Source organism: Neovison vison, chromosome 4 (genome assembly GCF_020171115.1).
Source record: "Neovison vison isolate M4711 chromosome 4, ASM_NN_V1, whole genome shotgun sequence".
NCBI classification, from domain to species: Eukaryota; Metazoa; Chordata; class Mammalia; order Carnivora; family Mustelidae; genus Neogale; species Neogale vison.
This window is the reverse complement of record NC_058094.1, coordinates 63,116,231-63,131,997: the sequence shown is the minus strand read 5'-3', so window position 1 is coordinate 63,131,997 and position 15,767 is coordinate 63,116,231. Positions and strand designations below refer to the sequence as shown.

The 15,767-nt window shown below is 42.8% G+C and overlaps 1 protein-coding gene across 6 annotated transcripts in view; it reads right to left on the bottom strand.

Moving 5' to 3' along the window:
- Positions 1-5,081: 5,081 nt before the first annotated feature.
- The window catches only part of NCOA2 (nuclear receptor coactivator 2), a 305,109-nt gene continuing 294,423 nt past the window's right edge, over positions 5,082-15,767 (bottom strand). For 5 of the 6 annotated variants that reach the window (XM_044245473.1, XM_044245474.1, XM_044245472.1 and 2 more), the window contains 2 exons: positions 14,807-14,896; positions 5,082-8,975 (listed from right to left, as the gene is read on the bottom strand). In XM_044245473.1, coding sequence (XP_044101408.1) covers positions 8,964-8,975; positions 14,807-14,896 — 102 coding nt within the window. In that variant the 3' untranslated portion in view covers positions 5,082-8,963. The remainder of the gene's footprint in view (positions 8,976-14,806; positions 14,897-15,767) is intronic. The other variant, XM_044245476.1, reaches the window with a different exon arrangement.

Here is a 15,767-nt window from a genome sequence, read left to right as displayed (position 1 = left end):
GAGTCCATGCCTCGGCTTTGTCTCTGCAGCCGGCTTCCCTGCTTTGATACCTAGGAGCTCTGCCACACTCAGACACCCTTGGTCTTTTTGTGACCCCGTGGGTCCTGAGACCACACTGTCCCCGTGAGGGCTTCATCCCTTGCTTAGCCTCTGGAGCAAAGTCCCTCAGTGGAGCAGACTTCTAAAAGTTCCAATTTTGTGCTCCGCTGCTCTACTGCTTGCCGGGAGCTGGCCCCTCTCCCTGCGGTCTACTTTCCTGTGTATCGCCTTGGATTCACTACTCCACACTTCCTACCTTACAGAAAGTGGTCGCTTTTCTGTTCCTAGAATTGTTGCTCTTCTTCTCTTTGATCTCCTGTTGAGTTTGTAGGCGTTCAGAATGGTTTGATAACTATCTCACTGAATTCCTAGGACCTGACGAAATTTAGGTCTACTCTTCTGCCATCTTGCCCCCCCTTTTCTTGCCTTTTTTTTTTTAAAAGATTTTATTTATTTATTTGACAGAGAGAGATCACAAGTAGGCAGAGAGGCAGGCAGAGAGAGAGAGAGGAGGAAGCAGGCTCCCCGCTGAGCAGAGAGCCCGATGCGGGACTCGATCCCAGGACCCTGAGATCACGACCTGAGCCGAAGGCAGTGTCTCAACCCACTGAGCCACCCAGGCGCCCCCTTTTCTTGCCTTTTTAAGGGATTTTTATTTATTAGAGTGCAAGTGCACAAGTGGGGGGAGGGGCAGAGGGAGAGGGAGAAGCCGACTCCCTGAGGCCTGGCTATGTGGGGCTGTGTGCGGCTACGTGGGGCTATAAGGGGCTATGAGGGTCTGTGTGAGGTTATGTAGGTTCTTGGGGGGGCATTGATCCCAGGATCCTGGGATCATGACCTGAACTGAAATCAAATGTTTAACTGATTAAGCTAGCCAAGTGCTCCCAAAGGGGTTAACATTCTGACTGCAGATTGCACTTAATACTTTTCTCAGTATGTACCCCCTGCCCAACCCTTCTGTTAAACTTTTCTGTACAATATTAACTTCATTCTGTCCAGGTTGGGGAGATTGTCTGCTTGGAGCAGAGAAGCACATCCACCAGCTTTTTGGCCAGGCTTCTCACAACCACATCCAGAAGCATCAAATTCCTGAGCCTCTAAGAAGTTCTGTGATGAGAGCACCTGGCTGGCTCAGTCATTAAGCATCTGCCTTCAGCTCAGGTCGTGATCCTGGGGTCCTGGGATTGAGCCCTGAACTGGGCTTCCTGCTCAGTGGCAGGAAGCCTGCTTCTCCCTCTCCCAGTTCCCCTTGCTTATATTTCATCTTTCGCTGTGTCTCTGTCAAATAAATAAAATCTCCAAGAAAAAAAAAAAAGTTCTTTGGTGAAACTTTGCTTGCTTTCTGGCATCACTCATGACTAGCTTAGCATTCAGCTTATAAACCCTTCCTGCTGTTGTTTTTGGCTCCTATCATCCCTGTCCTTGTGGGTTTATGCCTTTGAATGGTCTTTATTGTTTTAGTGGGATTTTTAATTTTTTTTCTTTCAGATTTTAATTTAAATTCCAAATACATAGTGTAGTAGTGTAGTATTAGTTTCAGGAATAGAACTTAATAATTTATCACATATCCAATTCCTAGTATTCATCATAACAAGTGCCCTCCTTAATATCCATCACCCATTTACGTATCACATCCCTCCATCAACCCTTAGTTTGTTCTCTATCTTTAAGTGTATCTTAGGGTTTGCTTTCCTCTCTCTCCCTTTTATTTTTTCCTTCTTAGTAGGATTTTTTTTAGATGGACCTGAAGTCCTCCATCCTCCATGTTTTTTTTTTAAAAGATTTTATTTATTTATTTGACAGACAGAGATCACAAGTAGGCAGAGGGGCAGGCAGAGAGAAAGGAAGGGAAGCAGGCTCCCCGCTGAGCAGAGAGTCCGATGCAGGGCTCGATCCCAGGACCCTGGGATCATGACCCAAGCTGAAGGCGAGGCTTTTAACACACTGAGCCACCCAGGCGCCCCTCCATCCTCCATTTTTAACTGGTCTCTTCGATAGCCTATTAACTGATTTCCTATAGGCTATTCTTCACACAGTAGCCAGTGTATTGAAAACATAGATAGATCACGTTACTCCCTTGCTGAAAACTCTCCAGTGGTTTCCCATTGCACTTAGAGTAAAATCCAAATTCCTTGCCTAGGCCTATAGGACCTTATATGATCTGGCCCCTGGCTGTAAGGCCTGAGAATCAGGCCTTATATCCTCCTGCTCACCCCATCGGTTAGTTCTCTTCTCCAGCCCCAGTGGCCTTCTTGCTGTCCTCTGGACACCAGAGCTGGTTTCACTTTCATTAATTATCTGTTCCTATTCCGTGCTCATTTCCTAATTCTTTTCATTTATTGTTTTAAACATCACTTTGTTGCATTGTTTGCTCTTTCTTCAGTTTAACTTTGTTGGTAGAATATTAAAGTTTTATAAACTTAGTAACTTTTTTTTTTAAAGGATTTTAATTAATTAATTAATTATTAATAGAGAGGGAGAGGGGCCCCTGGGTGGCTCAGTGGGTTAAAGTCTCTGCCTTCAGCTCAGGTCATGATCCCAGGGTCCTGGGATCGAGCCCTGCATCGGGCTCTCTGTTCAGCAGGGAGCCTGCTTCCCTTCCTCTCTCTCTGGCTGCCCCTCTGCCTGTGATCTTTGTCTGTCAAATAAATAAATAAAATTAAAAAAAAAAATAGGGAGAGCGTGCGTACCCATGCACCAGCAGTGGGGGTGGAGGACGCAAGCTCCCTCATGAGTAAGGAGCTGGACATGGGGCTTCATCCCAGGACCCTGGGAGCATGACCTGAGCTGAAGGCATTCAACTGAGCCAGGTAGCCCACCTTTTGTCCTTTAAAGAATGCCTTCAGGGGGCGCCTGGGTGGCTCAGTGGGTTAAGGCTCTGCCTTCGGCTTGGGTCATGGTCTTAGGGTCCTGGGATCAAGCCCCACGTCGGGCTCTCCACTCAGTGGGGAGCCTGCTTCCCTTCCTCTCTCTCTGCCTGCTTCTCTGCCTACTTGTGATCTCTGTCAAATAAATAAATAAATAAATAAATAAAAATCTTAAAAAAAGTGGCCAGTTGTTTCAAAATTAGTTTATGAGTGCATTCCTACTAATTTGACTAAAAATGCCATCTTTCATATATGTATAATTAACCTATTTCTGGGTCCTGTTCTTATGTATTTATCCATTTCGATAGAAGTATTTTACAATACTCATCAACAAAAGTCCCACATTGTTTTTCTTATTCAAAGTTTCAATGATTGTAGGTCTTATCTCCCAAAGGCATTTTTATTTCTTAGATTTTAATTGGGATTTGTAATGATTAGGGGGAACGGATTGTTTTTAAATATTGGGCCTTTTTTTTCCTGGGTTCAAGATGTCTCGATTTTTACAGGTCTCCTTTCCTAGGTCTTTTTTTTTTCTCCCTTCTGTGTCTTTTAAATAAGAGTTTATAGTTTTCTTCACAGAGGATTTTCATACTTTGTGTTAGCTGTAATCTTATTTTATAAGCATTGTATTATTGTTTCTATAAATGGAGATTTGAAAAAATTGATTTTTAGTGTGGACAGAAGGTATCGATTTTTGTATATTCTAGCCATCTGACCGAGATTTTTTATTCATTCTAAAAGCCGGTTGATTCATTTGGGTTTTCAGGAGAGACGGTCAGATTGACCAAAATGTTTTCCTTGTCTACTCCAGTAGTTACACCTCAATTCTCAGCACTGGTAATGAGGGTTCCTTGTTTTGTTCCAACTTAATGGTAAAATATTAAGTCTATTTTTAATATTTTTCTAATTTGACCATTAAGTAAGATGTGTCAGTGGGACTTTTTTTTCATCATCTGCATCAGATAACCTTAAATAACTTTAGGACATTTACTTTTCCTAGAGGTTTTCTCATGAAAGGGGGCTGAAATTTATCCTATGCAAATTTACTAAAAGGTATCTACTGAAATTAATCAAGTTTTTTCCTTCCTTTAATTTAGTACAGTTAACAGTATTGAGAGTTTTATTTTTTTTCCAAAGATTTTATTTTTGGAGTAATTTTTTTTTTTTTTAAAGATTTTATTTATTTATTTGACAGAGAGAGATCACAAATAGGCAGAGAGGCAGGCAGAGAGAGAGAGAGGAGGAAGCAGGCTCCCCGCCAAGCAGAGAGCCCAACGCGGGACTCGATCCCGGGACACTGAGATCATGACCGGAGCTGAAGGCAGCGGCTCAACCCACTGAGCCACCCAGGCGCCCCTTGGAGTAATTTTTACACCCAGTGTTGGGCTTGAACTCAAAACCTGGAGATCAAGAGTCACACGCTCAGGGCGCCTGGGTGGCTCAGTCACTTAAGCCTCTGCCTTCGGCTCAGGTTATGATCTCAGGGTCCTGGGATCGAGTCCCTCAGTGTGTGTGGGGAGTGTCTGCTTCTCGATGTCCTTCTGCCCTTCTCCCCCTCCCCCAACTTGTACTCTCTTTCTCTCAAATAAATAAATCTCAGGAAAAAAATGAGTCACCTGCTCTCCTGACGGAGCCAGCAGGTACCCCAGCATTGATGAGTTTTCTATTCACTCATGTTGGTTTTATATCTTTTAAAAACACAGTTCCAGATTATATTTACTAGTATTTCCTGTAGTTTATGCCTTGGGTTTTAGGAACTGTGCTTGTATTATTTATCAACTATTAACAAACCAATCGATTAAAACCATCACAGGGGCGCCTGGGTGGCTCAGTGGGTTAAAGCCTCTGCCTTCGGCTTGGGTCATGATCCCAGGGTCCTGGGATCAAGCCCCACGTCGGGTTCTCTGCTCAGCGTGGAGCCTGCTTCCTCCTCTCTCTCTGCTTGCCTCTCTGCCTACTTGTGATCTCTGTCTGTCAAGTAAATAAATATCTTAAAAAAAAAATGTTAAGAAAAATCTGTGAGATGGGTCAGCAGGGGACTCAAACGTTAAAGTGCCAGGAATAGCATCAACTACTGTCTGAATGTGAGAAATGATTAAACTACAGGTCAGGTATTTTAAATTTAAATGCAGTTATGAATGAAAATACACTATAAACACATTAAAATCGCCCAAGCCATGTAAAACCCGAAGGCATTAAAATTTATTAAATGATGCAATAACAACAGAATTCTTTATTTACAATAGCATTATTTAACATCAAATAAGCAAATAGCATCAGCAAAGCAATATTAACTTGCATAAATGTATTTAAAATTTCTCTGAATATATCTACCTTTGCATAAACTGCTCACACTAGAAATACAAACATCAATGCAGGTGAACAAAGTGATGTTCAGAGTCAACTCCATTTTGAAAATAAATCACAACCTGAAACACTGTAAGCTTTCTCCTGAAGAACCATAGTTAATATATTGCTTAATTTTACCCTTGTATAATCTTTTCATATACACACATCTCAGATGCAACTTCATGAGGAACTGTACAAATAAAACCCACAAATGACAAAGGAACAAAAATGACAGTTAAATGTTTGAAGAAATGTATCATCATCACTATTCAACAACATAAAGGTTAAGTGATGATGCACTTATTCAAAAATTGTACACAATTCACTATACAAATATAATACATTGGACAGCTATGTAGGAATATACAAGACTTAAAAACAGATCTAAGGCATTATGCTAGATTTTAGCATTTTGAGGTTCTTGCACATAGCTTTTACCTGTAGTAAGAAACTTAAAAGATTTTGTTTTAGTCTATAAAGAAACACCAGGGAGAAAATTCTAATTAAAATCGAAGCCACTACAGTAATTTTCTTTTGTGCAGAGAATGCTTTGCTCTTAGGCAGCATACTACCATACAAATACTAGAAAATTTTAAATTCACACCAACAATTAATGGCTTAAGTTGCATTTCAAAATTGATTGTGTATCTTTGGGTTCTGCAAGTGGATCTGTGCCACCCATTTCATGTGTTAAGCCCATATGAACTCCATTTTTAAACACAGATTAAAAATTGCATTATATAAACTGCAAAAACATTGCTTTCGGTTATTACAGGCCATAGAGATACACGTGGGAGGGGCATTTTTAGTCTTTGAGTCCAACGAATTCATTGTAGTAAAACAGCTCACTTCACTTGTTAAACTTAGCACATTACATGAACACTTAAATGAGTTTTACAACCAAGTTAATGTATGTATACTTTTCACATTATGTTTTTCACATTTAGTAATATAAGTAAAACACTGATTATTTTGTTCTATTAAACAAAACCAAGTACTCAGTCTAACAAATTTATTGTTTACAGCATGAGAAATACTGATAATGAAGGGGACTGATTTTGGCTTTTGCTTCTATAGTGATCAATATGATCAGAGGATTCCTTCACTGACTTTTCTTAATTAGATGTAAAGCAAAATCCACTACCTGGTCTGAGCCACAGGAGAATTTATCATCTCTTTTCCTTCAAAACAGTAATGATCATGAATTACTCTAGATTACCAGTATCACAGGTTTGCAGATTTGTCTGAATTGGGATGGACATTAAGACAGTGGGCAGATGGGTCAACGATACAAGATACACAGATATTTTGGGGGACAGTGTTCTGGTGAAAAGGGACTGAAAACAAAACAAAGCCAGTTTAAACTCCATTTCTCCTTTGTGCCGTGTGAAGCTGAAGTCGTTCCGATTCACATATCTCTAAAAATCAACTTAAAACCGGTCACAGTAAACTGTGTCATGTGAGCCTCATCACACCGATGAGGTCACGGAGTTCCGGGCCAACATTTGCTCATTTTTTTCCATCTCTGCTGGGCAACCCAGTGGTTTGGTGGAGACGAGCAGAGCCTCTCGAGGGGCCACGTGAGCTGGTGGCCGTCGAGAAGTGCTGTTCCTTGGCCACCTCCCTGTAGTGAGACCCCTCTCAAGTGGAGCAAGGTATCGAAATGCAAATTTCCAGAAAATTTCTTTAGTATGGAGCAACACTTTCAGACTGTCTACTTAACCATTTATCTTTGGGCTAGATCTCTTTCTATACGCCCTTATTTGCCCATAGAGAGAGAGATAGAAATAGGGGTAGTTGGTACATTTTCCACCCTGCCACAAATAAACAAACAATCAAATTTCAAGGAAAAACCTCTCTGTTCTTAAAAAGCCTGGCTAATGAGATATAAAATGCTTTGCTTTTTAGACATCAAAAAGACATCATTCTGAAATTTAGGTAAGAAAGTATATGAATTAGGGGTTGGCGGGAAATAGCTCAAAAAAGGCCATCAGTTTCTCGGTATTGCGGTTGTCTGAAACTGATGCCCAATAATAAAAGATTATTCCCCTACCAGAGTGGGCAAGAAAAACAACCATAAAAGTGGCCTGCTTAGTAACATGTAGTCTTTCTAAGGTTCATTAAGAAAGAATATAAACATATAAAAATCAAGAATTGGTTCCTACAGCGGCTGCATATCATATAGATTAGATAAATGATTTATGAGCAGAATCACGAGGTTTAGAAAATAAAAAGTCTTAAGTCTACAAATTAGGTCTAATCAAGGCATCGATATCCTTTACAAAACACCTTTAGGAGACATTGCTATGAAGATATCTAATTTAATACTGAAGTACCTCAATTTTGAGTCAATTCCACAATATGTATACCTCACAAAAATTATACAATTAAAACACTTAAGTTCTCAACTTAAATTATTGCTTGTTTACATATAAATTGGATTTTATGTACCTTACAAAACTTCGGCTTAGTCAGCACTGCTAAAAAACAAAATAAAAAACACATGGCGGAGGTTCAATCTGTTGTGATATCTGCTGTCAATTTTAAACACACTGTTATTTTTGCCCGTTTTTGTAGGCCAGTGTTGCTGGGGAACAGAATAAACATGCTTCCAAAGCAGGTATCCTTAGTTTGGTTGGTATCAAGTCCTAACTTTGCTCCTCTCCTTGCCAGTAAATGCATTTTTCTAAAAGTTAATAGTTAGCAATTGTTAAGTGGCTGGCAAAACATTTAAGGAAATAAAGGGCTTACCTGGTTTCTGTTGCTTTTTAATTTTTTTCTAGCAAGATGAGTGAATGTAGGAGAGAGGTGGGGAAGGCCGAGAGGGGAGGGAGAGTCAGGATCACACAGGGGAAGAAGAGGTGCGAGTCAAAGCTGTCTGAGCAGCCTAAAGGGAGCTTAGTTTGGAAATGAACAACGTTTCTTCTCAATTCACAATTTAGGTGAACTAGCTTGATTCTGACAAAGGAGGAAAAAAAAAAAAAGGAAAAAGCACTTGATCTTATTAACAGCCCTCTCACAGGCTCCCTTTCATCTGTTCGTAACTGGAAACTCTTCCCAACATGGTCTCTAGAACTTCTACAAAGATACAACTATGATTTTATCGGTCTTCACTCCTTGGGTGTCTGTACATACAGCGCTGTCCACGGTGTCTGCTCTGCTTTTATCCCAAATGCAGGCTATAGTTTAGAACACCTTTAGTTTGATTTTTTTGTTTGTTTGTTTGGGTAATTCTTTTCTTTCCCCGAGATGAAATCTTAATCTTTTGCACTAGACGGATAAGCCAGGGAAAACAAAGCAAGAAACCAGTGTCTGGAACCAAACAGGAACAGAACAAGAGCATGGTTGTTTTCCTTAAATACATACATTTAAATACATTCAATCTGACACGGGTATGAAATTTGCCTGTCAACATTTACTTTGCAGGAGAGATCTAAGTTGCACTAAGGTGAATGCAGTGAACAGACTGAGCAACTGTCTGGACGTGAGCTTCAGACTGTCAAGAGAAGAGGCAGCTCCTCCTGCAACAGCCAAGTGGACTCCACCCTGGGAGCCGGGGCCCAGGCCCATCTGCTGACCTGGCTCTGGCAGAACTGGCTGGCAGGTCGATTGGGTCAAAACAAATAGACACAGCTCTCCAGGCTGGTAAGTGTTTTGAGCAAGTGAGCCCAGTCAGCTGAAGAGAGAAGCAACCAGCTATCTTCAGTGTCAGCAGTATTTCTGCAGGAAAACAGAGAGAAGTGTCAAGTACTTCTGAAGTTGTTATAAAACACCGTTGGAATACTCATCGTGAGATCATCAGAATACTTGGCCATTTTATTTTTTAAAATTTTTTATTAACATATTATGTATTATTAGCCCCAGGTACTTGGGTCATTTTAAATACTGCCCATCCCGAAGGCAGCAACTGGCTGAATTACACTTGATTCTGATGCAGACAGGCAGAAGGCACTGGTCCTAACCGGACGCGTTATTTCTAAAGGCAGCGGATCCTACGTACTGTTTTGAAGACGGAGAGACTGCAGTGGATTACCCGTCTCTCCTGAATGACTGCTGCTCTCTTCCCAGCGATATCCCAGACCAGTTCAATCTCTCCCACCTTCTCCAACGAGATTACTGAGATACCTCATTGCTGAACTGCCCTTGATTTGTGACAGCATAGTTCAGAAGTGGCCACCACTTGCTTACTCCTTCCTCAGAATTATCTGGTACAAACTCACTTTCAGCAAAATGTCTATCTTGGCTCTCCCTTGTGGAGAGACGCCCTGGGTTCTGCGGGTGTTATCCTGGCTTCAGCAAACCGAATAAGCAGGGTTTGGCTCTCGGGGCATTCATGCTAGTTTTTGGCTGCTATGCAGTGACAGTCTGAAGGACTGAACACGGAGGGCTGGAGTGAGCAAGACCCCGGTGGAGGTTGTCTGCTTGGTTGGCGCCAAGTCTATCTGTCAGTGCTTTTCTTTGGCTATTGACTATGTTTCCCCCCGAGATATTTTATCCATGTAGGAAATACTCTGTGCCAGGTGCTGGGGAGATCACCGTAACAATACACTTCCGGTCACTGCTATCAGAACACTGAGTGGGCCAGGCGGACACAGAAATAGCATGGTCCGAGTTCCGCGAGAGGAAACACTGGCTGGTTGCTGTGGGCACGAGTAACAACTGCTTCTGGGGTTCAGATCTTTAGACACAGTTAGCACATCAAGGCCACTAGAGATGGTCCAGCTTAAGTTAGATTGGAGAGGAAGTTTCACCTAGTCCCTTGGAAAGAGAGATCTGGGCAGACTGCTGCCAGACTGTGCAGTCTCACGGTCACAGGGGGGCTACCCCCTGCCCCTGCCCGGCTGCGTGGCTCCCCCAAGCTTAACCCATGTGCACGAGACCTGCTCTGGCTACAGCTCCTCGTGGAGAACAGTGAACGTCCTTCTCTCTATAACAGACAGTTGATATCTACCTTTATTCCCAATTTGTGTCACTTAACGTGATTTTATATAGAAATACTCCATGGCTCTGACTGAAATAGGAAAAAAGTCTTTCAATTTTCCAGTTAGTCTGGAAAAACAAATTCTATTGGGAAGTATCCCTGTCCTTAGCCGCTTGAAGGCGGCAGTGTTCTCTCACAAGAATGGACACCAGTAAGCAGCCAGCAGGCAGGACCGGTGTCGTGAAAGAGAACATGGAGTGGGACACGCATCTCTAGAGGGATGCTGCTTGGCTTGGCATCTGGCTGTGTCACTTTGGGGGGGGTGTCACTAAATCTTTCTGTCCCTCATACTTCCTAGGGCTGTCATGAAGATTAAACAAAATGATGTTCGCGGAGTGATTAAGTACTTCTCGCAACAGGGAAAGTGCTCGGTTGGTGTCCTCGCCACTATCACCAGCATCTCCACCTCAGAGCGGGTCCTCGTTAGTGCTCAATTTCCGTAACACGAGCCAGTACAAGTAATTACAGCCGCACTTTATACAAGAGCCCTGCAGCTGAGCAATTAACTCAATTTTGGTCTGTTTAAGTATACGTAAACTGCAGAGGCATACTCTAAGTCCTTGTAAAGGAAGAATCGTTGGTGATATGAAATAACCGCCCTTCTCTCAATGGTGTTTTGGTAAATCGCTCTGCTTTAAGCAAGGTACAGTTTTAATCTCCATTTCAAGATAAGTGGAACATAGATTCAATTAACAATGAATCACAGTGCTTTCCAGCTCAACAAATAGAACCAGGTTACGGATAAAAATTCTGGAAACAGTTCCTTAATTCACAACAGCAACAAAGCTATTCCAGACACACAAGAGGCTGCAGATGACTGGCTCACCCTCTGTGCACACATCAGTATTCCGGTGACAAGGACGGGGTAATGGCCAGTCATCACTCATGGATTAGAAGGGATACGCTGTACATATTACCGCTGGAGGAAACAAGAGCATCTGACAGACCGTTCTCTGGCCTTAACATTCACACGAACAAAGTACAGATGGGTGAGCAAGATTCAAGAGAGGGACTGGGAAAAACAGGGAAAGTGCGAGTGGCACGAATGGTCCAGGCTGGATGACAACAGGCAGAGCCTTCTTACCCTGCATCCTGACGGGTACTTGCGATGGGCAGAACATCCTGTATTTACTGAAAGCTGCTTTTTGTGGTGCTGATCACTCCATCTCAGTTTTAGCGGGCACCCTTTGGGCGCCTAGATGTGCATGCAGGTAAATACCCTGGGCCCACCGGCCCACCTTCCCTGTACCTCTGCCTCTCCACTGTGCCCAGGCCCCCTCTGTGGATTAGTCGATCCAGCCTGGGAAGTCCCTGCTGCATTCTGCTTCTTGGAATGGTCCCCCTCACTTCCAGGAGGGATACCCCCCCACACCTGCTGTGTGGAGTTGGCCAAATTCCCTAATTCTGAGACTCAGTCTCCTCATTGATGAGCGTGGGGAAGGGCTAAATCTCTGATGGGCCCTGAATGTCCCTGTATGCTAGAGACCGAATGGTATGTTCCCTTTCTTCATGTCAGAGGCTTTTCCCTCCTAAGATGAAGTTTCCTAGTACCTGACACTGAGGGCTTTTCTCAACATGGAGCTGAATCTTCACTGTCTGCCTGTCCTACAGGATGTGGGAAGGTTTTTTTTCCATTTAGGATCTATAAAATGAGAGAAAGGAAAAGCAACCAATTTGTTTTTTGGGGGCCTTCTCCAATGTTACTTGCATAAAACCTTTAGAAAGGTATCACGGGAGCTCTGTGTCCCCTTTGGGGAAGTGGGAGGTAGAGTGCAGGGACTGACTGGGAATGCACCCTTGGGGGTCAGCCTGCCTGGGTTCCCTTCTTGGTGTGACAGAACCTCAGGCAAGTCATGAAGCCCTCAAAAGAGTAGTTCTGATGTTAGAGTAGTCCTACAGTTGTGATGTGGTTTAAGTGATCTAGTTTAAACCAAGCCTTTGGCAAACAATCATGCTTGTGGTAAATGCTCAATACCTGTTGGTTGTTTCTGGAAAGATTATGAGGATGCCTGGGTGGGCTCAGTTGGTTAAGAATCTGCCCTTGGCGGGATGGCTGGGTGGCTCAGTTGGTTGGACGACTGCCTTGGGCTCAGGTCATGATCCTGGAGTCCCGAGATCGAGTCCCACATCAGGCTCCCAGCTCTATGGGGAGTCTCCTTCTCCCTCTGACCTTCTCCTCGCTCATGCTCTTTCTCACTGTCTCTCTCTCAAATAAATAAATAAAATCTTAAAAAAAAAAAAAAAAAAAGAATCTGCCCTTGGCACAGGTCACGATCCCGAGTTGGGGGGGGGTCCCCGCTCAGCGGGGAGTTTACTTTTCCCTCTGCCCGCCACTCCCCCTGCTTGTGCTCTGACAAATAAATAAGATCTTAAACAAACAAACAAAAAAGATTACGAGTGCCTGCTTTGTGGGGGTGCTGGCCTAGGCTGGCACATCGTCACACTTGAAGGTGACCGGAGGGAGATCTCATCCTGTGGTGGTGGATTCAGGGAGGAAAATGTGATCCTGGCCCCAAATGCTTTCTTCCTCTCACAGAGCTTCGATGTGCCCAGAGGTTAAGCTCCCTGGCACTTCTGGGTTAAAACGGGCTATTCTTCAGTGGACGCCTAATTATACTAATGTCATTGTTCCTCTGGGAAGTGCCATCCTAGGTTTTAAGCATCTACTTTCTGCACACAAGGCATCAGTGGGTTATGTCGCCACTCTCTGTAGAAGTGCAGTGGGGTAGGGAGTGGGGTGGGGGAGGCAGGACTGGCAGCAAGAAGATGGCAGCCCTGTAAGGGGCTTCAAACTTCAAAAAATGGCACATTTAGAGTTTAAACACAGGGCCAATATGAAATATATTCTTTTTCTATATGATTCACTATAGCAACATTAACCATTTAGATGAGCTCTGTATCTGGGTACTTACAGAAAACATCTATAGAACTCCCCACCCATGGGCCTCCCTGCAATGCATGACTATGGTTCTATTTTTTTTTTTTTTAAGATTTGACAGACAGAGATCACAAATAGGCAGAGAGGCAGGCAGAGAGAGAGGGAGGAGGAAGCAGGCTCCCTGCTGAGCAGAGAGCCCGATGCAGGGCTCCATCCCGGGACCCTGGGATCATGACCTGAGCCGAAAGCAGAGGCTCTAACCCACTGAGCCACCCAGGCGCCCCGACTATGTTTCTGGTTTTTTTTTAGTATTTTTTTTTATTTGCGAGATAGAGTACGCATGTGTGCACGCATGAGTGGGGGTAGGAAGGGGACGTCAGAGGGAGAAGCAGACTCCCTGCTGAGCAGGGAGCCCATTCAGGGCTCGATCCCATGACCCTAGGAGCATGACCTGAGCCAAAGTCAAGAGTCAGATGCTTAACTGACTGAGCTACCCAGGCACCCTGGATCTATTAATTTTACTTTTAATTTAATTTTATTTATTTATTTGACAGACAGAGACCACAAGTAGGCAGAAAGGCAGGCAGAGAGAGAGGAGGAAGCAGGCTCCCTGCTGAGGACAGAGCCCGATGCAGGGCTCCATCCAAGGACTCTGGGATCATGACCTGAGCTGAAGGCAGATGCTTAATGACTGATACACCCAGGCACCCCATGGATCTATTACTTTTTAAACTTGGGTATTAACAAAACCACCCAAGATCCACTTCTTTTGTAGGAAATTGAACATTGATCCTACATTTTCTCCACTGAGAGAAAATTTTTTTTTTTAAAAGATTTTATTTATTTGACAGAGATCACAAGTAGGCAGAAAGGCAGGCAGAGAGAGAGAGGAGGAAGCAGGCTCCCTGCTGAGCAGAGAGCCCGATGCAGGGCTCCATCCCAGAACCCTGGGATCATGACCTGAGCCGAAGGCAGAGGCTTTAACCCACTGAGCCACCCAGGTGCCCTGAGAGAGAATTTTTAAGTTAAAAAAAGTTATCTACTGCTAAGGAGTATATCCCTTAGCTTCAGAGGGCCCCTGTGGGCTCACTTATCTACATGCTAAACTGCTTCCAGAGCCTTCCTGTTAACAGATCTGCTGCTATGCACACAATTCAGTTGGGTTCTAAGTACCAATTATTCTTTTTAAAGATTTGATTGAACACGGTAATATCTTTCTCTTTAGAACAAGTGTTGAAGATAATAGACAAATAATATACATGACTGTTGCCCAAACAAAATGAAATACAGAGAAAACCCTTAAGAAGAATAAACATACACTTAATTAAGGGATAGAGAACAATTAGCTCCTCTTCATCCTCCTGAAGATCTAACATCATGATTCAGTAAAAGTAAAAAGTTTGCTCAAACGTGACTGATTCATTGCTGCTTTTTTGGCTATCATAATATCATTTCAGAGCAAAATTAGTGTTCTTAATTCATAACACCACCATTAGCTCAATTAAAATGAATTTAAAGAAATAATTATTCATAGAAAACCACTGTATGCCACATAAAATTACAAGGTATTTTTCAAAATCACAAGTGTTATAACTATCTTCAGTCTACCTTCTGACAATGTATCTGCCAGTTTTGGTCTATAAAATACCCACGTTCACTTTACTACCCTATTCACCCTGTGCTATTTCTTACCCGTGATGCGTCTCCCTCCTGCTTAATCATATCCATTCCAGGCAGCTGGTTTGGGAAAAGGTTGCCTCCCCTCAGAGCAGGATCATTAACCTGAGGGCACAAGACAGCACAGTGGCTACCTTCAGTGGCACGTCCAAAACCAACCATCAATCTTCCTCCTTGTCTTGGTTTTTAGGAACAGAATTATGGAGAAAGAGGACTATATAAAAACAGCTCCATCCCTGTATCCACTCTCCCACATATAGATTTGGGGCGGGGGCGCGGTGGAATATGGAGGAACAAGAAAATAAAAGTCACACTAACTGCCTTCAAAAATTTTCCTTCTGTGTAGAAATTTGACAGAGACAATAATACTAGAAACATTTTCATGCCTTAATACGTTCACCTTTTTGGCTGGTTGTAATGATACTAATGACTCGTATATGGGACTTTAAAGTCATCTGAGAAGCTCCTAGTATCTTTGCTATTTAAGTTAGTTAATTGATTAGCAAGAGCAAGTCTGAGTACCCAACAGTGCTGAATTTGGGGAATCTTCTACAACCAAGTGAACTATTCATTAGCATTCATACTATTAGTAAAGGTACAAATACTAATACTGTATAGGACTGATTTTGTCTGAAGAAATACACTAGAGTTGTATTTTTTTGGCTTCTCAAAAGGTTTAAATCTATGCAAAAGTTTCTATACAGAAGTGATCTGGGTTATTAAAAATGCACCAGTTTACTTCCAGATAGGCTGAGTAGGACCCATGCTAGACTAGACTATGTCAGTGGCCCTGGCTTATAGTTTCCCTAGAAAGAGAATCAGGAACCACTACTGGTTTCTTTTTGTAGAAAATATAAAATCAACATCATGTTTTCTCCACTGAAACGATTAAGAGTCTATCTTTAATTTACCCAAGTAAGCATTTAGCCACCATCAATTCAACTACAAGAAGTGCAAATTATTACACACACAGAGC